The sequence below is a fragment of the Lithobates pipiens genome, unplaced genomic scaffold, assembly GCF_037356315.1.
Source record: "Lithobates pipiens isolate NorthernLeopardFrog02 unplaced genomic scaffold, aLitPip1_a1.2 Scaffold_27, whole genome shotgun sequence".
Classification (NCBI taxonomy): Eukaryota; Metazoa; Chordata; class Amphibia; order Anura; family Ranidae; genus Lithobates; species Lithobates pipiens.
The window spans coordinates 214,706,911-214,731,057 of record NW_027507788.1 but is presented as its reverse complement, the minus strand read 5'-3'; the positions used below and the strand labels follow the sequence as shown (position 1 = coordinate 214,731,057).

The 24,147-nt window shown below is 45.5% G+C and overlaps 1 protein-coding gene across 1 annotated transcript in view; it reads right to left on the bottom strand.

Annotated features, from left to right (window-relative positions):
* Positions 1-2,780: 2,780 nt before the first annotated feature.
* LOC143933018 (uncharacterized) overlaps positions 2,781-24,147 on the bottom strand; it is a 31,941-nt gene continuing 10,574 nt past the window's right edge. The window contains exons 4-8 of the mRNA XM_077455935.1: positions 23,055-23,143; positions 22,793-22,927; positions 22,595-22,706; positions 20,178-20,230; positions 2,781-4,819 (exon numbers count right to left, since the gene is read on the bottom strand). Coding sequence (XP_077312061.1) covers positions 3,020-4,819; positions 20,178-20,230; positions 22,595-22,706; positions 22,793-22,927; positions 23,055-23,143 — 2,189 coding nt within the window. The 3' untranslated portion in view covers positions 2,781-3,019. The remainder of the gene's footprint in view (positions 4,820-20,177; positions 20,231-22,594; positions 22,707-22,792; positions 22,928-23,054; positions 23,144-24,147) is intronic.

The following is a 24,147-nucleotide window of genomic DNA, read 5'->3' as shown; positions in this document are numbered from 1 at the left end:
CCTCCACCTCCCCCATGCTCTCCACCAGCCCCCTGTGTCCTCCACCTCCCCCCATGCTCTCCACCAGCCCACCTGTGTTCTACACTACCCCCATGCTCTCCACCAGCCCCCCTGTGATCTACACCATCCCCCATGCTCTCCACCGCCCTCCCTTTGCTCTCCACCACCCCCCATGCTCTCCGCCGCCCTCCCTGTGCTCTTCATCTCCCCCCATGCCCTCCACCAGCCCCCCTGTGCTCTCCACCTCCCCCATGCTCTTCACCATCCCCCTGTGTCCTCCACCTCCCCCCATGCTCTCCACCAGCCCCCCTGTGTCCTCCACCTCCCCCATGCTCTCCACCAGCCCCCCTGTGTTCTACACCACCCCCCATGCTCTGCACTAGCCCCCCTGTGTTCTCCACCTCCCCCCATGCTCTCCACAAGCCCCCTGTGCTCTCCACCACCCCCATGCTCTCTGCCGCCCTCCCTGTGCTCTTCACCTCCCCCCATGCTCTTCACCAGCCCCCCTGTGCTCTCCACCTCCCCCCATGCTTTCCATCAGCCCCCCTGTGTCCTCCACCTCCCCCCATGCTCTCCACCGCCCTCCCTTTGCTCTCCACCACCCCCCCATGCTCTCCACCAGCCCCTCTGTTCTCTCCACCACCCTCCCTGTACTCTCCACCTCCCCCCATGCTCTACACGAGCCCCCCGTGTTCTCCTCTGCCTTCCCTGTGCTCTCCACCACCTTCCCTGTGCTCTCCACCTCCCCCATGCTCTCCACCAGCCCACCTGTGTTCTCCACCTCCCCTATGCTCTCCGCCGCCCTCCCTGTGCTCTCCATCTCCCCCCTGTGCTCTCCACCAGCCCCCCTGTGCTCTCCACTGCCCTCCCTGTGCTCTCATCTCCCCCCATGATCTCTGCTGCCCTCCCTGTGCTCTCCATCTCCCCCCATGCTCTCCACCACCCTCCCTGTGCTCTCCACCTCCCCCATGCTCTCCGCCGCCCTCCCTGTGCTCTCCATATCCCCCATTCTCTCCACCACCCTCCCTGTGCTCTCCATCTCCCCCAAGCCCTGCACCAGCCCCCCTGTGCTCTCCACCACTCTCCCTATGCTCTCCACCTCCCCCCATGCTCTCTGCTGCTCTTCTCTTCCTCCCTGTGCTCTCGCCCCACCCCATGTTCTCAAGGTTCTTCCCTGTGCTCTCCATCCCCCCATGCTCTTTCCTGGTCCCACCTCGCCTCCCCCCTAAGTCTGCTGGGTTCCCCCCTCCCCTCTCTCAGGGGATCTGTCAGGGAGGAGTGTAGGGAACATGTCATGGGCTGCTCAATCCAAAATGCCCGGGCCTATTTGTTGTCCCAGTCTGGGCCTGCTGACCACCATGTGCAGTCAGTGCTGAGTGTGATGGGAGGCGGCCCCTCCACCTGTGGAAATGGCTGACACCTTGCTATCCGAGCATTTTCACGAGTAGCGATGCTCAAGAAAATGCCTAGTATCAGCACCGATACCAATATCGGTGCATCACTAATTTCTGATATTGTTGATATACCCAGCAGAAAATAGGTTTGACCCTTGGAAAGAAACCTAAGATGAATATAAACAAATGTTAGACTACTTCAATTTCCGAAAATTTCAAAATTACGAATTTCCGGAATTTATGAGTTTCGAATTTTTGGATTTCCAAATTTCGAATTTTCGGATTTCCGCATTTCCAATTTTTGGACTTCCAAATATCCAAATTTTCAAATTTTTGGATTTCCAAATTCAAAAATTCGAAAATCTGAAAAAAAGAAAGAAAATCAGTTTCATTTGAAATAATAACTAACTATTAAATTATAGGTATTGCAATTTCCTTTCAAATTTGGCTGTTAGTGAACGTAACGAATACGAATTTATCCAAAGTTACGAATTATCTGAAATAACGAATGTCGTATCTTAACAAATGGAACGGAAAACAAATTAATAATAAATAATTAAAAATAATAAAAAGGCTTAATTATTGTTATTTATTATTATTAGATTGTTATGTTCCATTTGTTTAGATATGGCATTCGTTAGTACAGATAATTCGTAACTTCGGATAAATTTGTATTTGTTACGTTCACTAATAGCTAAATTTGAAAGGAAATTCCAATACCGATAAACTGATTTTCTTTCTTTTTTTCAGATTTTTGGATTTTCACATTTTTGAATTTCTGAATTTTCGAATTCCAAAAATCCGCAAATTCCGAAAATCCAAAATCCGTAAATCTGAAAATTTGAAAACGTGGAAATCTGAAAATTTCGAAATTCGGAAATCCGAAAATTGTAAATTTGTAAATTCTAAAATTTTGAAGTACGAAAATAGGAAATTCGGAAATGTATGATTTGGAAATCCGAAAATTAGAAATTCTTAAAAAAGCAAAAAAAGAATGAAACGAAAACTAAAATTAACAAATTGTTTGTCAGTGCACATGTCTAGTGTGTATCATCATCTGTTGGAGATAAAATACATCACAGTGACTATGGAGGAAGAGGACGGACATGATGGGGGTTAATGGGTGTATATAGAATATAATATTATTATCTCCTCTGCTCAAAGGATTCTGGCTGCAGAGTGGAGCTCCAGCGATGACAGGAAGCATGTGACCTCCACTCCACTTCTTTTTTTTTTTTTTTCTGAACTTTATTGTGAATCTCTGCAGCTGGAGCTCCACTGTCACAAGAAACATGTGTCCTTCACAACGCCACACCTTTTTTATTTTTAAATGAACTTTAATGTAACAAACAACAAATAGACACTACTACAGGAAGTGGAGCCTGAAATTTGCAGACATACAAGATATTTTTGGGAGGTTTTGTCCTTTTTGTTAAGTTGCTCTCCTTAAGTTAACTTTGTAAACTGGATTTGTTTGTAAAAGCAATTGTTTAACCACTTCAGCCCCGGAAGAATTTACCCCCTTAATGACCAGGCAATTTTTTGCAATATGGCACTGCAGCTCTTTAGCTGACAATTGCGTGGTCGTGTGACACTGTACCCAAAGGACAGGAAAAGGGATTCTCCTATGTGTGAGATCTCTGATGCTTGGAAAGATAGGACTTCTGGGAAAAACATTTCCCGCACTCAGGACAGGAAAAGGGCTTCTCCTCCGTGTGAGATCTCTGATGCCTGGAAAGATTGGACATCTTGGAAAAACATTTCCCGCACTCAGGACAGGAAAAGGGCTTCTTCCCCGTGTGAGATCTCTGATGCTTGGAAAGATAGCACTTATGGGAAAAACATTTCCCGCACTCAGGACAGGAAAAGGGCTTCTCCCCCGTGTGAGATCTCTGATGCACGGAAAGATAGGACTTCTGGGAAAAACATTTCCCGCACTCAGGACAGGAAAAGAACTTCTCCATGTGAGATCTCTGATGCCTGGAAAGATAGGACTTCTGGGAAAAACATTTCCCGCACTCAGGACAGGAAAAGGGCTTCTCCTCCGTGTGAGATCTCTGATGCGTGGAAAGATAGGACTTCTGGGAAAAACATTTCCCGCACTCAGGACAGGAAAAGGGCTTCTCCTCCGTGTGAGATCTCTGATGCTTGGAAAGATAGGACTTCTGGGAAAAACATTTCCCGCACTCAGGACAGGAAAAGGGCTTCTCCCCCGTGTGAGATCTCTGATGCACGGAAAGATAGCACTTACGGGAAAAACATTTCCCGCACTCAGGACAGGAAACAGGCTTCTTCTCCATGTGAGATCTCTGATGCACGGAAAGATAGCACTTATGGGAAAAACATTTTCCGCACTCAGGACAGGAAAAGGGCTTCTCCCCCGTGTGAGATCCCTGATGCACGGAAAGATAGCACTTACGGGAAAAACATTTCCCGCACTCAGGACAGGAAAAGGGCTTCTCCCCCGTGTGAGATCTCTGATGCACGGAAAGATACCACTTATGGGAAAAACATTTCCCGCACTCAGGACAGGAAACAGGCTTCTTCTCCGTGTGAGATCTCTGATGCATGGAAAGATACCACTTATGGGAAAAACATTTCCCGCACTCAGGACAGGAAAACGGCTTCTTCCCCGTGTGAGATCTCTGATGCATGGAAAGATAGCACTGCTGGGAAAAACATTTCCCGCACTCAGGACAGGAAAAGCGCTTCTCCCCCGTGTGAGATCTCTGATGCATGGAAAGACTGCGCTTCTGGGGAAAAGACTTCCCGCACTCAGGACAGGAAAACGGCTTCTCCCCTGTGTGAGATCTCTGATGCCTGGAAAGATAGCACTTAAGGGAAAAACATTTCCCGCACTCAGGACAGGAATGCGGCTTCTCCCCCGTGTGAGATCTCTGATGCTTGGAAAGATAGGACTTCTGGGAAAAACATTTTCCACACTCAGAACAGGAAAAAGGCTTCTTCTCCGTGTGAGATCTCTGATGCACGGAAAGATAGCACTTATGGGAAAAACATTTCCTGCACTCAGGACAGGAAAAGGGCTTCTCCCCCGTGTGAGATCTCTGATGCACGGAAAGATAGCACTTACTGGAAAAACATTTCCCGCACTCAGGACAGGAAAAGGGCTTCTCCCCCGTGTGAGATCTCTGATGTCTGGAAAGATACCACTTAAGGGAAAAACATTTCCCGCACTCAGGACAGGAAAACTTCTTATCTGTTACAAGGACGGCACCGTCCCTCACAGTCTGAGGTTCCTCAGGATAAGAGGAAGATGATGGTCCATCTACACTGTGTGGTGCCGGATGGGCATTTGAGGTAGTCGGGTGTTCTCCTGAACTATACTGTGTGATGTCCTCATCTTCTACTTCACAGTCTGGAGACAAAGTGAGACAATCCTCTGAGGTTTTCCTCATCTCCCGTCCATCTACTAAAATAGAAATAAAAAGATTATTACTAGACATGAGCAGATTGATTCCCCTAAATCAGGACTCCGCCCACATCAGACAGTTTTGTCTCTGAGGATCTTACAATTCCCCCCTCAAAGTAACTAGTAAATGGGTCCTCTGATCTCATACCAGCAGTATTCATTTTAGCAGTAAATTTCGATTTAGTTTCATGCCACGTACACACGATCTGAAATTCTGACAAGAAAACCGTGGATTTTTTAGCGATGGAATTTTGGCTCAAACTTGTCTTGCATACACACGGTCACACACATGTTGTCTGAAATCCCGAACGTCAAGAACGCGGTGATGTACAAGATGTACAACGAGCCGAGAAAAATTAAGTTCAATAGGCAGTGCGCCTCTTCTGCTTGATTCCGAGCATGCGTGGAATTTTGTGCGTTGGAATTGCATAAAGACGATCGGAATTTCCATCAAGAACTTTTTTCGTCTGAACCAGAGAACCAGGTCGGAAATTTTGACAGAAAAAGTCAGATGGAGCCTACACACGGTCAGAATTTCCGACCAAAAGCTCACATCGAACTTTTCTTTTCCGGTCGTGTGTACGCGGCATTAGTCTTAGGACTAAAATAGCATTTTAGTTTTTGTGTCATTTTAGTCTTCTGTTAGTGTTTTAGTTTTACTCATATTTAGTCGACCAAATCTCCAGTACATTTTAGTCGACTAAAACTAATTTTAGTCATCTAAAATCTAATGGGTGTAGTTAAATTTGTAATGCAGTGTTTAAGCATTTCTCTACAATTTCCAAACTCATTATATACTGCTGGAATGAAAGATCTAATTTGTTATTATTTATGGTATTGAGGTTTGAACATGCACTACAGACTAGTGTTAATTTTGACATCACATTTCAATTTAGTTTTAGTCTTAGTCTTTTCACTAAAATGGCATTTTAGTTTTAGTCCCATTTTAGTCTTTTGACTAAAATGCTATTTTAGTTTTAGTCGTATTTTAGTCATCTAATTTGTTTTAGTTTTAGTCGTATTTTAGTCAACTAAAATGGTATTAAGTTAGTCAACTAAAATGTTTTAGTTGGTTTTAATTGACTAAATTAACACTGCCTACCAGTTCATTTCTTTATTCATGGACCTTAGTCAAAGAGTGAGGACACAACAAGAACTGTCTTTTATCACTTTCTGTTTAAGGTTCCAAAGTTGGAGGATATTATCAACATGTAAAAGTCTGTGCTCCAATCACATTATCAGATATAAAAATCAAACCACTATAATCTGATTCCACGCTGAAATGAAATAAGTAATTATGAAACTGCTCACTTAATACCCAGATATGAGGTATAGCAGAATTCCTCTAAAATATGCAGCGTTGTCCCTTTAAATTATATATAAAACAACTGCACCACAGATGAGGTCATCAGGTGCTGGATCATTTATCTGATCTCTGATGTGATGATGTCAGTTCTTTTGGCGGAGTATAACACTCTAACATCATCACGCCCATTGCGGCTGAACCAAGCACCGAGAAGATACACTGTGCATGTCTACCGATGCTATGTAATAAATTGAGAGATGTTATAGATCTATACTATATGGAGAGTTCTTCTTGTCTTGGGTCTGAGACTATACAGACATATCCCTCCACCTGGCACTGCCAGGAAACATCAGAACTAGTAACCCCGGGAGAATTCCTGTCAGAGATCTCGCTAGATCTGGGTATGGGACTGACCTAAGACACATACCCCAGATGCCTATGGAGAAAATAAGCATTTTGCTGCCAGCTGAACCCCAGAGTCTCCATAAATACATCCTAGATACAGGAACTGTGTCTGCAGCTCAGAGAAGGAACATTATCGGAGAGAAATACAGGACGGGGAAGTTACCAGGGTATTACAGGCTGATATCACCCAGTCCTAGGGTTTTCACCTGTCCAGGGCTCACCCGGGCAGTCAGGGTTTTGAATCCTCTGCCCGGGTTTGAGTCTGCCTGAGACCTGGACACATCAGTGGCAGTACCAATCCTCCTCTGCCCTCCTGTCGGCATCCAGAGCTTTTAACTATAAGACCCCTTTCACACTGATGTGATTTTTCAGGCGTTTTTGTTGCAAAGAAAAGCACCTGAAAAGCTCACGAAAACCCATTTCCATAAAAATCAATTAATGCTTTCACACTGGAGCAGTGCACTGGCAGGGCGGTGAAAAAACACCCTTCTCCATTGAAATGAATGGGAAGTTCTTCAAAAGCGCCTGAAAGGCTCCTCAAAAGCGCCATTCACACTGGGTCACGGGCGGCATCGGTAGTAAAGTGCGCTTTACCGTCATTTTTGCTGCGATATTCGGCAACTTTTAACCCCCACTAGGAATGTTTGTGTGTGACTGAGCAGTTTGTGTAAGTAACTGATGCTGTGTAATAAGTTTGTGATGCATATAATAAATGGAGATGTGTGAGTTGTGTATGGTGTTTAACTGACTCAAGACACAGATAGTTTGTATTGAAGTTGTTTTGAAAGTTACTTTTGAAAATGGCTGCTGCAAATTCAAGTGGTCATGTGGCTGAGAGGGGGAAGGGCGGCCACGCATGGCTGTTGCATGACTTACAATAGGAGCTGTTTGTTGAAAGGGCTACGCGCTGTCCTGGTTTTCGGCGCCAGCATGAGGGAGCTCTAATGTTTTTAGAAAACATGCAAGCAGAATTGCCCTGTGTGTCTGGTGACCTTCCAGCTTTCAGAGAGGGCATATGGGCTTTATTTCATGACAAGAGTGTATGGTTGTGCCGTGTTATTTTGTGTTTCATGTAACTTTATAATTTGTGAATATGTTGTTTGGTTGGCCAGGGGCCCCAGTTACAGTAGCCTAAAGTGTTTGTCTACAGGTTAAGTGTTCATTTGGTGTCTCAATTGTGTAGCCAGTTTTTCTGGGGAGAAATTTTGGCTTCCTAATGAAGAAATCTCGGGTTGTGCTGGTTTTGGCGGGCTCAGCAATTGCATTTCCATGTGTTAAATCACCATGTGGCCAGGTTTACGTTGGTTATTTTGCTGTAGTCCAGATTTCATCTACCATGTGGTCGTGGTCCAGCTTTCGTCAGCCATTTTGTCGTGGCTTGATTTTCATTTGTTTTGACTTCCATTTTGTGTCTGCTGTGTTTTGGTTCTGGTGAAATTTCTCTGCTTTTCGGCCAGGTTTCAACGCTTAGTGTCAGTTAAGTAGTACGTTCTGTTCTGTGGTAAAAAGGTGATTTTGGTCTGTAGAGGTGCAGTTTCCATACTGTCTGAGCCACCCTCACCATTTTGTTGTTTTGCTTTTAAGTGAATTCAATCTTTTCAGGTTTAGCTATTTTTGTACTTTTTATTAAGTTTTCAGTAAAACCATTGTGTTTTATTGTATTGAATTTCGGTTTTCAGGTGGGGTCTCTACTTTGCACTGAATTTCAGTGGATAGTGAGACTAACTTTGACTGTGAGTTTTTGTACTTTTAGCGGTGTGTTTTTCTTTTAGATTTGGTTGTTTGGGCATTTTCTTTGAGTTTCTTAGCCCCTGTACACACGGTCGGAGATTTCCACAACCAAATCCGTTGGATTTTGTCCGTCGGATCTTGTCCGAAACTGTTGCATACACACGGTTGGACAAAGTTGGCGAAAAATCCGATCTTTCAGAACGTGATGACATAATTTCGTTACGATGGGACTACATTCAGGCTAGTAGGCAATAGCTTTGATGTAGGAATTTGATCTGAGCATGCGTGGCACTTGGTCCGATCAAAATTCTCTACACATGATCGGAGTATGTCCGATCGGCCCAGTTGGTCGGGAAATATTTCCAACATGTTGGAAAATTGGGTCCGACGGATATTCCGACGAAATCAGTCCGATGCATACCACACACAGTCGGATTATCCAATGACACGGTCCGATAAGACACATTCCGACTGATTCTCCGACCGTGTGTACAAGGGCTCAGAGGATAATTCATGCCCCTCCCCTATTGTTTTGGGTTTTATCGCTTTAGTTGCATCTTGTATTGTATAGCTTGCAGGAGGAAAAAAAGGCTTTGGTTGACCTCCTTGAGTCATCTTTTTACAGGAGTTTCAGTTGTCTGACTGCCCATGGGATATGGAATTAGAAGGGGATTCCCTCCAATTTGCAATATATATTTCCCCCTTTCCTGGACAAAAGTTTTTTTGTTTTTTTTTTAAGAGATGTTACATTTTCCTATATGATGTTAGCCATAGATTTTTTTTTAATGTTTTGATAGACATAGTTTGAAATTCAGGGGAAATTAAGCTAGGCTTCACCTCCCCCTCCCTCTTCCTGTCCATTGATATGTAAATAAACCAGTTTGATGGGTTTTTGGAGCTCAGCAGAGATGGAAGTCTATTGCAGGATGTGATGTCTCTACAGAAAGTTGGTGGGAGGAGCTTGTGGTCTTTTTAAATGAGCATGTGGGCAAAGGGACTTGTGTTTTGAAAGGGCAATGGAAATTCCTTTGGTTTTTAAATTTAATTCCAGTTGTTTGTGAAATTTTATACTGTAATACAGTTTTGGGTAGAGAGTAAACGGGAGGCATCCACAATATTGTTGAAACATCTAGATACAGAGAGAAGCCACACTGTTCTGTAGAGAAAGCGGGCATGAGAGTGTTCTGTGCAGTTTTGTCTGGCGACACAGTGTATGGGCGTACAGCGGAAAACGCTTTGTGTATGCATACACTATGAGGGGTAGAGACATAATGCAGGGGGTGATAATGCCTTGGTTAGGGTTTCAAGTTGGGGGACTCGACCAGATAGTGGTTGCAGTCCGTCAATCCACCATAGAAGAAGACACGGTGCTCTCCTAAATGGGTGTGTTGTGGAAATTTTATTATATAAAATTTATGTGGACATTTTATGCTAGGATGTGTGTTTTATAGATTGTCATCTGTCTCGCTGTGTGTCTTACCTTTACTGCTGTAGGTCGGCTGGCACCTGTTGTTCCACTAGCTTGTGTTAAGCTCTGCTGCACTCTGCAGCTATGGGTATCGACAGCCTCACCTGTTGCTTACTTGTGTCATTCCTTCTTGCTACTTCCTGTCCAGTGCTTCTCTATTTAAATTCCTCTCAGACCAATTCTGGTTGCTTGAGCAACACTTGTTTCTGAGCTCCCTTCGTGTAACCTGCTTTAACCTGATCTCTTGTGAACTGATCTCTTGAGTACCGACTTGGCTAGTCCTTCTGATTACTTTGTCTGCTGCCCGCCCTGACCTTGGCTTGCTATCCGGCTCTCTTTTGCTTCATCCATCCATCCATCCTTATCTGACAGTGTCTTCTCGTACTCCCCTAGCGAGAAGGGTGAACACAGCTAAGCCCAAACCCTCGTGAGGGGGTCCCTGGCAGAATACCAGCTGACTCTTAGACTTCACGCCCTGGGGGATCGTGTGTCACCTGCGGGCTCACTATAGTAGTACCGTGACAGTTTGCTCAAGCACTGAGCTCCTCAGAGAGTCAGCCACTGACCGAGGATCAAATGCAACATCTAGTTCAGAGACTTAACTTCCAGCAAGCCAATTTAAGAGCAGATAATGTTGGTTCTACAGGATCTTGCCTTCCATCTGGATCGTCTGCAACTCGCTGCAACTTCAGCTCCTCCCATTTCTGCTTCAGCTGCTTCCGTGTTACCACCTACACCTGGCAATCCCTGATTGCATCTGCTGCTGCCACCTCGTCTTTCTGGCGACCCTAAGGCTTCATTAATCAGTGTTCCATCCACTTTCAACTTTCCAGCCACCATTTTCCAACTAATCGCACCAAAGTCGCATGTATCATCGCTGGGCGCTGAACTCAAATGGAATAATAAGGCTCTTATTGCTACCTTCTGGCAAGGCCTATCTGAGCGTGTAACGGATGAACTCGCTGGACACACCATTCCTACCACATTGGATGATTTAATCGCATTGTGCATTCAAATAGACATTCGCTTCCAAGAGCGGGTCCTGGAGAAATTCAGATCCAGTCGTCCCCCTGCTGGCCGTCTAGCACAGGTAGTCCAAAAACCTGTGGAATCCTCTCCATCTTCAACCTCTCACACGTTGGAAGAACCTATGCAGCTTGGGCGAACTCGCCTCAATCCAGAGGAATGTGCCCGGCGTATGAGATTGGGCTTGTGCCTTTATTGAGGTGATAATGGACATCTTTTGAACTCCTGTCCAGTCCGTCCGGGAAACTCCAGGGTCTAGGTCACTTGGAGGGAAGTGATCTAGACTGATCCTTTGATTTTGTCAGCTTCACTTCTTTCACCCTTCCCGTGTCTATCCACTGAGCTCAAAATGCCTATCAACTCACTGCATACGTGGACTCTGGAGCTGCCGGGAATTTAAATTGAACAAACTTTGGCTTACTTTGTTGCCTTGGCTATACCCTTCTCCGTGACCGCAGTAGATGGCTCCTTCTTGCCAATGAGCCCCATCCAGTTTAAAACCCCTCCTATTGTGTTACTCATTGGGGTTTTGCATGAGGAGGAAATCTCTTTCCTAATTCTGCCTAAATCCTCCAGCTCCATCATCCTGGGCCTTCCTTGGTTGCAGAAACACTCCCCGCATCTTAACTGGAACTCTGGACAAGTATTGGCTTTGGGTCCTCAGTGTCAGCAACAATGTATTTCCAAGGTTCTACCACCTCCTTCCATTCCTCTGGCTGAGACCTCCACAACTCCCATGTTGCCTTCCCAGTATCAGTCCTTCCGAGATGTTTTCTGCAAAAAGTCCACTGATCGCCTTCCTCCTCACACAGACTATAACTGCTCCATTGATATCTTACCAGGGACCTTTCCTCCCAGAGGCCGAGTTGACCCTCTATCTATCCCAGAGACACAAGCCATGTCTGAATACATTCAGGAAAACCTGCAAAAGGGTTTCATCAGGAGATCCAACTCACCTGCCGGAGCCGGGTTTTTCTTTTTAGGGAAAAAATAGGTGTCAGGTCACCTGAGACCAGGTGACAGATGCACCCCGTAGGAGTCAGAAGTGCACCACTAGGTAGTGGACCTTAGGACTGACTGCTGCGGATTGTACCCAGGGTGATTCAGCACACAGGTCTACAGGATCACTAACACAGATCCCAATGGAAGCTGGAGCATAGATTCCCCAGGGCGCGGAGTCTAAGAGCCAGCGGGTGTTCGCCAGAGCCTCCAGTGGTGAGGATGGACTTCGCTGCAGTTTGGCTCCAGGTCGCGGCCCCTAGGGTCTCACAGCTCACGCTCACAGTAGTCTACAGGAGAAGGAAGCAGCAGGCTGGAACGACAAGGATAGTAAGGGGATACGGTAGAGGTGAGGGCAACTAGCAGACAGGAACAACAGAGTACACGCCAAAGGTTTAGGGTCAGAGGCAGACAAGGATGGTCAGGGACATGCAAAAGGTCAAGGTCACAAGTAGACAGGATTAGTTGAGAACACGCCAAGGTCGGTAACAGCGTCAAACATAGAGCACACTGCAAGCAGGAACCAGGAAGCCAGACACACAATTAATACACAATGGTTGATCAGCACCGATGGCTTGCAGTGCACAGGTTAATATAGGGTTCCCTGATAGGGCCTTGGGTGGAGCCATGCTTAGAGGAGAGGTTATAAAAACCACCAGAGCATTAAAGCTCACCGACCACCTCTGGAGCTGAGGTATGTCCTGGCCTGCCGAGGCTGGACTGGGGGGACTACAAGGATAACTCAACCAGCCTGTCACCCAGCCGGCAGTTGATAGAAGATCCCAGGATCTTTCATCTTGCGCAAAAGTATAAATCCTGCATCAAAAAAATGGACCAAAGGGCCCGCAGGGTTCCTAGGTCATTCTCCTTCACTAGGCAAAATAAAACTGAGGCTGAGGCTGCTGGGGCAGCAGGAAGGGCTGTTAGCACAGGGTCCGCCCTGTGGGCGGTACTGACAATTCTGTGTATTGTGTTACAATTTTGCCTAGTTCTCCTAGTGGTAGGCTAACAAACCCATTTAGTTACAGAGAGGAGCTGTGTCAGTCGGTGAATATAAGAGAAAAGATGTTTCATTCCATCCATGCATCGACTACAGGGGCCTTAACGCCATCACCGTGAAGAACTGATACCCTCTTCCTTTAATTTCAGAACTCTTTGACAGGCTGCTAGTCTCTCATGTTTTTACCAAAGTGGATCTCAGAGGGGCCTACAATTTAATAAGAATCCGGGAAGGAGATGAGTGGATGACTGCCTTTAACACCAGGGATGGGCATTATGAATATCTTGTAATGCCCTTTGGCTTATGCAGTGCCCCAGCTGTCTTCCAAAATTTGGTTAATGAGATCTTCCGCGACCTTCTGTATGTCTGTGTTATTGTATATCTGGATGATATTCTTATTTTCTCACCAGACTTACCTACCCATCGTATCCATGTGAAAGCTGTGCTACAGCGTCTACAGGACAATTGTCTATATGCAAAATTGGAGAAATGTCTACTTGAACAAAAACAAGTTCCATTTCTGGGCTACATAATCTCTGAGTGGCCCCAGCCCTCTGGTCTTAAAGCCACCCAACGCTTTTTGGGCTTCACAAATTACTGTAGCCAATTCATTCGTAACTACTCCACCTTGGTGGCCCTTATTACATCTCTCTTTCTATGGATTTTATCTCGGAACTGCCTCCCTCAACAGGTTCTACAGTCATCTGAGTAGTGGTGGATCGGTTGTCTAAAATGTGTCACTTGATTTCTCTCCCAGGCCTACCTTCTGCTCCCAGTCTTGCCACAACTTTCATTAAGGAGATCTTTCATCTTTATGGGATGCCTTCATATATCGTCTCTGACAGAGGAGTTAAATTTACTGCCTGGTTTTGGAGAGCCTTGGCCAGTTCCTTTGGGATTAAATTGGATTTTTCATCTGCCTTTCAACCCGAGTTCAATGGGCAAACGGAACGTTTCATTCAAAGTTAGAACGTTTTCTCCGTGCTTTCATCTCAGCCCACCAAGATGACTGGGTGGACCTTTTGCCCTGGGCAGAGTTTGCCTTAAACCATCACTTCAATGCCAGTTCTGGAAAATGTCCCTTTACTGTTTACGGGCAGCATCCATCTGTTCCTTTTTCCTGTTCCCATTTGTCCTCTTGTACCAGAAGCAGCTGAAACCCAAAGGTCCTTCAACTCAATCTGGAAAGAAGTCTCTGGGAATCTTCATCTGGCTGCTTCCAGGCATAAAACGGCAGCAGATCGTCATCGCCATCCGGCTCCTAAGTTCCTGCCTGGCGATAGAGTTTGGCTCTCTACCAAGCACATCAAACTCTGGGTGCTCTCAATGAAATTTGCCCCTCGCTTCATTGGTCCATTTGCTATTCTCCATCAGATCAATCCAATTGCTTTCAAGCTCCGTCTGCCCTCTCATCTCAGGATACCCAATGCCTTCCTTGTCTCCCTGCTCAGGCCAGTGGTTCTCAATCGCTTCTCTCACCCCTCTACTCACCTTGCTCCTGTGGCTGATACCACAGCTCAGTATGAGATTAAAGAAATATTGGACTCCAAATACTACAGAGGGAAGCTACTCTATCTGATTGATTGGAAGGGCTATGGTTCGGAGGAGAGGTCTTGGGTTCCTGCCACTGATGTCTCAGCCCCACGCTTGGTGACCAGATTCCATCAGAAATTCCCCTTCAAGCCAGCCCCCAGACGTGTAGGGGGACCTCGTAAGTGGGGGTGTACTGTCACAGATCAGCTGCAGAGCCGATCTGTGTCTTACCTTTACTGCTGTAGGTCGGCTGCCACCTGTTGTTCCACTAGCTAACTCTGCAGCTATGGGTGTCGCTGGTCTCACCTCTTGCTTAATTATGTTATTACTTCCTGTCCAGCCCACCATGTGCTTCTCTATTTAAATTCCTCTCAGACCAGTTCTGGTTGCTTGAGCAACGATTTTTTCTGAGCTCCCTTCATGTAACCTGCTTTAACCTGATCTCTCGTTAACTGATCTCTTGTGTACCGACTCGGCTAGTCCTCCTTATTACGTTGTCTGCTGCCCGCCCTGACCTTGGCTTGCTATCCAGCTCTCCTTTGCTTCATCCATCCATCCATCCATCCTTGTCTGACAGTGTCTTCTGGTACTCCCTAGCAAGCAGGGTGAACCCAGGGGTCGTGACCTGGGGTCAGCACGCAGCTAAGCCCAAAACCCTATGAGGGGGTTCTTGGCAGAATAGCAGAATACCGGCTGACCCTTAGACTCCATGCCCTGGGGGATCCTGTGTCACTTGCTTGCCTGTGGGCTCACTATAGTAGTACCGTGACACCCTGTGGCTGATTTAATCAAGGAGCGCTCTTGCAGAGCGCACTTGGCTTAGGGGTGCACCAAATGTTTTTTTTGGTGCCGAAGCCAATACCGAAAATTAAAAATACAAAAACCGATACCCAAAATGACTGATACCGAAAATTACTGTTTTTAAAAAAATATTTTTAAACAGGAGATGGTCAGAGACTGGGGACATTGTACAGGAAATGGTCAGAGACTGGGGACATTGTACAGGAGATGGTCAGAGACTGCAGACATGGTACAGGAGATGGTCAGAGACTGCAGACATGATACAGGATATGATCAGAGACTGCAGACATACAACAGGAGATGGTCAGAGACTGCAGACATAAAACAGGAGATGGTCAGAGACTGCAAACATAGTACAGGGGATGGCCAGAGACTGCAGACATTGTACAGGAGATGGTCAGAGACTGCAGACATGATACAGGAGATGGTCAGAGACTGCAGACATACAACAGGAGATGGTCAGAGACTGCAGACGTGGTACAGGAGATGGTCAGAGACTGCAGACACACTCAAGGAGATGGTCAGAGACTGCAAACGTAGGACAGGAAATCAATGCAGCCTCACCAGGTTCCTTTGAATGCAGTTTGACAGTGCCCAGCAGCCTACCAGTTCCCATCATTTGCAGCCTGCCTGTGCCTCACCAGTGCCCAGCAGCCTACTAGTGCCCATCATGCAACCTGCCTTAGTATGTCAGACAGGATCAGGATAGGGCAGTGTTAGCAAGCCAAAGCGAGCGGGCTCACTGTTTATAACAGCATGTCAAACAACAAGTCCTGCACTCTTAACCCCCGTGGCGCTGCACACTGATAATGCTCCTCCCGCTGATCATACTGACAAGCTGCTCCTTAACGTGGTGTGCTGACAGCTTTCCTCCATAGAGCACTGGAGGACTGGACTGGGGCTGGACAAGGACGCTCCAGAACAACACCCCCGTACTGGGCGGCACCAGGGGTGGGGCAAGGATTCTCTTTCGGCAAATTGCCAAAAAGGCAATTTTCGGCAGATATGTTTCAGCGGCCGAAATTTCAGTGCATTCCTATTTTCTGATTCTACCTGGTGCCATTGAAGTACTTCAATTTCCTTGTACCCAAGAGCTTGATACAAATGTGCTTTTAAGCATGAAGGAAATGTTATGTGCTTTGTGTGCATTTAGACGCTGGAAGTGCACATTTTGGCGCAGTATGGATTTGCGTACAAAGCCCAAGGGAATTTCCCCAACAGGTACAAGGGTTTCCCTGGACGCAGGGGTAAGACCATAAGCTGATTTGAATCACCATGGGCAATTGGCAGTCCGTGCAAGGGAAGGAAAGCGAGGCTTCCCGCAGTCAGATGGTTGCACAGTGCATGAAGTCTAGTTTTGGGGCAAAGGCCATTAAACCCCTTAATATAGGTGGTCCAAGGATACTACTTGGGTTATCACTCTGGAGGGGGCATTTGATGCCTGGAGGTGGGAGAAAATTCATAACTGAGTTTAAACCCAGGCACTGGGCAGCAAAGACTTTAGATATAGTGCGACTGCGGCTTCAGAAATCTGTAATGAGTAGGTTGATGGATGTGTAGTGCACGCTTTTGTGGTTAAAAATTCTCATGCCTGTTTTTAAACTTTGTATGGCTTTTCCATGCAAGGTTTGAGCTTCTCTCGTGTTTTTTTTCCCATTATATTCTTTACTATTGCTAAAAGAGTGAAGGCAGCATTCTGTCTGTATCTGCTCCACATTTGTATCTGAAAGTTTGTCTCATGTTTTAGTCTTATTGTTTGTATGTAGTAACATGAATATATTAGAACCTACCACGGTGACCCTCCTACACGTCACAGCTTTTGTATTTTTGTAGGAACGGGAAAGTAAGGCCACGTACACACGCGGGGACTGTTTGCCGAAACTGTCCGCCGAAACAAGGTTTCAGCGAACAGTCCGCTCGTGTGTGGGCTTTCAGCGGACAGTTTCAGCGAACAGTCCGCTGAACAAGGTTTTTCGGAAATTCCGAAAAACTGTCCGCTGAAACCTTGTTTCGGCGGACAGTCCCCGCGTGTGTAGGCTTGTTCGACAAACAAAGTTTTGCGCATGCTCAGAAAGGATTTCCACGTCGGAAGGTTGCATTGCAGTGTATTGGACGTCGAATTTTTCGATCCGTCGTACGTGTCGAAACGTCATCGCGCACGGTTTCAGCGGACTGTTCGTTCGTCGTGTGTGGGCAAGTTTCTTCATGCTAAGTTTGAGCGGACTGTTCGCTGAAACTGTTTGACGGACAAAGTTGGGCGAACAGTTGCTGCGTGTGTACGCGGCCTAAGGGTTAGAGAGGGTTTCGTTGTTGGTTTTGAGGAATGTCATTGACAATTTACCAATGTACAGGAATGTCATTATTGTTTGCCATTCTTTGCAGGTTAAATATAAAGGATAGAGTAATAACTTTTTTTATGAATATCTTTTCAGGTCCAAGGAGTTTCTGAAAGTGTATGTACATAAAAAGCTGGTGTATGTAGACAGCTGTACACATGCATAAATACACAGGCCTAAAGAGGTAAAAGTATCATAAGCTATTTAATTGTTTTTTGTTTTTCCTGCACCCCTCTAAATCCTGCATTTCTTCCTTCAGTTTTTATGAGGAAGAAAATGGGGGGGGATAAATGTAAGTGACAGTTTTCACAGTAATAATACTAACCTTTCTAATTCTAAGTTTGTGACCTAGTCGGACAACAGGTTCCACAACTGTCTTTCTTTGATGGACTTTGAATCAGCAAGCAGCAGTCTAATGAAGGACGCTCCCATACAAGATGCTAAGAACCTTTTTGTCAATGGTTCCAGGTATTACAGCCCAGATGTTATGTCACGCACAGGTTATGCAGTAACCACAGTCATTAAGTTCCGACATGTCTGGGTTATTGCCATATGAGGTTTGTTTGGAGGTCAACCAAAACCAGAGTTGTACTTTCCTCAGCAGCTGTCGCCTACATTCACAGCTGATGGGGTAGGTGCAGTCACTGTAACATGAACTTCAAAAGGTCCACCACAGGATTCATGAGTCCCTCCTGGACCCTTACACAATAACCGGTTTACATTCTTTCCAACCAGGTGACTGGGTAGTTGTAAAGAAGCTTGAGGGACGAGACCATGCCAGCCATTGCAAGAAGCTGTTCAACCACACCAAAGAATGGAGGAGTATCTTTATTTATATTTTTTGTTATTTAGTATATTTTAGCAAGGGTAACAATGAAAAGCATCCCAAATTATTGTTTAAAGTGTATTAGCTAATAAAGTGAAAAGGACCAATTGCTGGGTCTACTCTGACTCTACATGAGCTTTAGTACCCCAGCGATGGCAGCGGTACATGCTATATATGATGTTCATATTGGTATGAGGAGTTTTGACAAACTAGTAAAGACTCCAAACAGACACTTGTCAATAGAACTTATCAATACATTTCTAGAGGGTAAAATTGGTTATAGTTTAACAATAGCTCTGCCTCTTGCCAGTTTGGATATCGGGACAACTAGTAGGTAGCCCACAAGTGTGCTTAAACTTTAGTTTGGTACTTATGCGTATCTACAGCTTATAAGGTAACTCCCCCTAATGCAAGAGGTTCATGCATGCTGGTAAAACTCGTCCCAGTATCTTATGCCGCAGCCGATCATGAGGATCTGTTGGCGCGAGAGAAGGTAAGAATAGCAGGGACAGCTAGAAGGGAATGGTCCACCAACCCTGACCAGGTCTGGGCATGGTTTCCTGCATGCACAAGGTGGGGGCTTGAGCTTATGATACGATTGAACAATTTCTCATCCATTGGGAATGGGTTGTTCATTTAAACTGTTGAAGCCACAAGGAAGATCCCACAGGAACAACGGCAGACCAGACCTTTCTATCAAAAGGCCCATGATTACTTGTTGGCTTCCAAGGGGGGTTTCTGTGAATTCATAGGTAAAGATTGTTGTACCTGGATCGGGGATACAAGTGACAAAGTTCAGGTCCATATGGATACGTTTAAATCCCTGCAAGGCAAAGCCAGAGCTATAGTTAGTGAAGGTTGGAATCCTTTTAAGGGTCTGCAAATCTTTGGGGATTTTTTATTTTTCAGCAGATCATGGTTGAAGGGAGTATGGGTATATATACTCATGTTGGTTTTGTTTCTATTCCTTCTATATGCCGTGATGAGGTTCTACTGTTGCCTAGAGCTGGGTGATTTTCTCAAAAAAAAAAAATCTGTGATTTAAGAAAAAAAAACTTGATTCACAATTCAAATCAAGTTTTTTTATTTATTTTTTTATGGACAGGTGTCAGAGCCAGTCCTGGGGAGATGCAGGCAGGAGTTTGTAGGCGGGGCCATGGCTTCGGCCTAGTCCAGCAGCTCCTCAGGTCCGGCGGTCCTGGTGAAAAACAAATATCTAAAAAATCGGTTTGCTGAAAATTTGAATCGATTTGACCTCTCAACTCGATTCAAGATTCAATTCGTTTTTTTCCCCAGCCCTACTGTTGCCTGATTGGACGAGTAAACAGAGCCCGAGCAGATGACCACATCTTCCTCGCTGAGATGAGATGCCCCGAAGCCCAACCTAAGTACAAGACACAGAGGATCCCAGACTGAACGGCCTTCACGTCCTCCTCTAAGTCACCCCCTGAAGAAAAGAGTCTACATGTAAAGCCGTGTTTTCCTTTTTATGAACTCATATGACTGTAAGGAATGATTAATATATAGGTGTAATAAGAAAATCAAAATTCATCAATGGACACATGGGCGCATATGACAAAGAGGAGGACCTGTTGTGGAAATTTTATGAAGATGTATTTAATATGTATTCTCATAGTGTTTCCCAGTGTTAGTACTCCCGGAGCCCGCTCTAAAGCGCTGACTGGGGCAGACTGACGCTGGTAGAGTCCTGTTTGGTAGTGGAAAACTTCCTGAGGTTGGAGAGAGGTGTTTGCAGAGTGGGGATATGTCTGCCAGCGAAGGGTCCCTGTGCGATGCACAAAACGATCGTCTGAGGGGCATGTGTTCACACTGCAGAGACATTATCAGTTATGAGCGGATGAACGCTCGTGTCACCCCCATGTGCCTGATCAACACATGGGGAGGCCATGGCGTGCACCTACAGATAATCTCCCATCCACAGGAATGGTAGTACAATCCGGGTATGCGTTGTTCTCTGAACAGCGCAGAATAAGAATTCATGCCAACAGTAAAAATGGGAGTCTTTGAATTGCTATGGTCAGCCATGATGATGGCTTCCAGGTACAGGGGGCAGGAAATCATACACACTGTCTCGGCCCAGACATGCCCATAAGACTCCCCTAGTCATTGTTCATTGGTTTTTGTAAAAACTCCTCCTGTTGGAAAGATTGCCTTTGCTTGATTGGCCTATTGTTAGATAAATAAAGAGTACTCGGAGGGTTGGGTTGGTCGACCTGAGAATGTAAGCACGTAAGCTGTGGTCATGTCTGTTGATTTGGGGCTATGCGGGGAAACAGAGTGATATTAAGATGCATTAGACCATCAGACAGAAAGGGTGCTTGTTAGCACAGGAGATATGGATTACGTGTAGCGTATAGCCATATTTCCACAACAGCAGTCCTCCACATAGGAATAGAAAAATTCCCCCATACATTTAAATCTGTTGTGTCCCACATCGTTCTAGTTGCCTGAACACTAGTCCTACGCAATTGGAAAGACCCTCCTATTGTATATATCCCAGATGTAACAACAATAGTTCAACAAAACTATACATTTGAACCTTTATTGGCAATTAACTTTCCTGTGCAAATTTCAACAGGAACTGGGAAATATGGACAGATAAATATAAAAGATCATAACTGCCTGACCATCTACAGTATAAATATTGAACATTTTAAACCCTTCCCATTTATAGGTAACAGATATATTCTATTGTACAGTGATGGAAATTGTGTGTACATACAATGTGTGCTCAATATGTTTCTTTATTATTTCTTGAAAACTTAATAAAAAAAATTGAAACAAACAAAAAAAGACTTGCAGGGAAGATTATACTGGGGGACAAACTGACCTGAGAGGGAGGGGGAAGGATTATACTGAGTGACAGACTGTTGTGGAAATTTTATTATGTGTGTTTTATAGATTGTCATCTTTCTCCCTGTTTCTCCCTAGCAGAGCGCACTTGGGTTGAATCGAGACCAGCAGGAAAAACCGTCAGTATGAAAACTTTCTCATGGGCTTGGAGAAGTGTGTGTGGACGTGTAACGGTTTGTAAGTATCAAGCGCAATGCGCTGGGCTTCTTGCCTTGAAATGTCTACGCACATTAGAGAAGCGAAGTCTGCATAACAAGAGAAACCTATTATATCTCTGTTGTGGCTGCGCTATCCCTTTTGGATGCATATCTGCTTTTATAAGAGGACATTGATATCTGTTGTGACGGTGTACTTGTACCATATATTGACAACAGCAGTAGCACTGTCCCCGCAGATCTTTTCAAGCTTGCAAGAAAAAATAGAATGATCCTCACTAAACACTGGCATAATGAGCAGTATTGAATGGGATCCATGCTGACTGTCATATCCTGTGAGGTAATTTCCTGTGTTACCATATCCTGTGAGGTAATTTCCTGTGATGTCATTTCCCATGGAGGAAGCGATTGGCTGTTGGGGCAATAACCTGGGTGATTATACTGGGAGACAGACCTGACCTGACCTGAGTGATTATACTGTGGGACAGACTGACCTTGGAGGATTATACTGGGGGACAGACTGACTTGGAGAGATAAATTGGGGTACAGCCTGACCTGGGTGATTATACTGGGGGACAGACTGACCTGGGGGAATTATACTGGGGTACAGACTGACCTGGGGCTTATACTGGGGGGCAGATTGACCTGGGTAATTATACTGGGGGACAGACGGACTTGGGGGTTATACTGGGGGGCAGACTAACCTGGGAGATTATACTGGGGGGGGACTGACCTGGGTGATTATGCTGGGGGAGACTTACCTGGGTGATTATCCTGGAAAGAGACTGACCTGGGTGATTATACTGAGGGGGAGACTGATCTGGGTGATTATACTGGGGGACAGACTGACCTGGGGGGGTTTAAACTGGGGGACAGACTGACCTGGGGCTTATACTGGGGGGGCAGATTGACCTGGATGATTATACTGGGGGACAGACTGACCTGGGGGTTGTACTGAGGGCAGACTAACCTGTGGGATTGTACTGGGGGGAGACTGACCTGGGTGATTATGCTGGGGGAGACTTACCTGGGTGTTTATACTGGGGGGGAGACTGACCTGGGTGATTATACTGGGGGACAGACTGACCTGGCAGGATTATACTGGGGGACAGACTGACCTGGGGGGGTTTAAACTGGGGGACAGACTGACCAGACTGACCTGGGGGGGTTGTAATGGGGACAGACTAACCTGTACATTGTAATGTAATACAATAGTGTACATGTAATACATTGTTTATCAGATGATGAAGAATCTACAGTAGGTGGACCCTCCATACCGATCTCTCCTTTACTATACAGTTTCCTCTTACCTGGTGATGTGAGGGGCGGCTGATTCTCCATCATGATATCCTTGTGTCCTTCTAAATACTCCCACTCCTCCATGTTGAAATAGACACCGACATCCTGACACCTTATAGGAACCTGACACACACAATGATACAGTCACCATCCAGACACATCCCTTGTCTGTTACTGGATAATGCCCCAAAATTCCCAGCGCCGCTCACCTCTCCTGTCAGGAGCTCCGTCATCTTCTGGGTGACTTCTAGAACCGTCTGCATGTTGTGTCTCTCAGGTTTTAGGGAGTCACATGGAGGCAATGTGATGGTCATATGATCACCTGGCCTTATTGGAGTAAAACTCTGTATTGGAGAACCAATAGGAATATCATGTTAGAATCCCAGAATCCTATTCACCTCTCAAGTCAGGTCTGTGTTTTATTAATAGAGATACGAGGGATGTCATGTGACCTCCTAGAATCCTCCTCACCTCTCCGGTCAGCAGGTAGATGATCTCCAAGGTGAAGTTTAATATGTTCTCAGTCATGTGACTCTGGTCATCCTCCATCCTTAATGATCCTGTGGACCAATAATTGATAACATAGAATGACCTGGACTGTACTGGTTGTACAATATAAGGATGGGAATGTATGGGGGTAATATGAGGGTTTCTATCATGAAAGAACGCCCCCCAGTGGGATTACACACAGAAGAACATTCAGTTCAGTGTTTCATATGTTTCAGAGGTCTGGGAGTTTCTTACCTTTTGGCCTTCATGTCTACATAAACCTCCCCACCCCCTCCCCCCCACACACATCTCCAAAATGAAGACATTTTCTGACCATTAGGGAGTTAATCTAGGTTTCCACACACAGTAATAAACCCTAGTATTGGTACAAGTTTAGTGAGAGAAAGGAGGAGAAAGAGGACGAAAGAGCAGGAGAGAGGAGGAGAGAGAGAGAGAGGGAAGGAGGAAAGAGGAGGAAGAGAGAGAAGAGAAAGATGGAAGGATGAAAAGAGAACAGGGTGTGGGGAAGAGAGAGGGGAGGAGACTGAGAAAAATGAAGAGGTTTCCATCATCTATCAATGACGGTTGAGGATGAGCTGTGCCACTAAACACACATTACTGATAGGACAGTGAGGTCCATGTATGCTCAGGGCCAGATTAAGAGCATCATGGGTCTGGTGCTGAGGATTTTGGGGGCCTTTTTATGGAAGCAAAATAAAGAAGTCAAATTTTTTTCGGTAAAACAAATTAAATATACTCTCACCAGTAATACCAGCTGTGCAGCCTTTGAGCAGCACCAACACCACCAATACCACCTGCTATGCAGTCTCTCACCAGCAGCAACATAGGAGACCACATTTCCAAACTGCCATTCAGGGACAACCCTCCCTTCCCAAAAAAAGATGAGGGTCGGGGATGTAGTCTTTGGGTTGATGGGTAAATTGGCAGTGGGGGTGGTTTGTCAGGCAAATGGCTGGTGTTGACACTTAAAATCATCCTAACACCATGCTTGATATGGTGTGAGGATGATCAAATTCCATTATGTCTATTACTACATTGTAATATATAGTGAAAT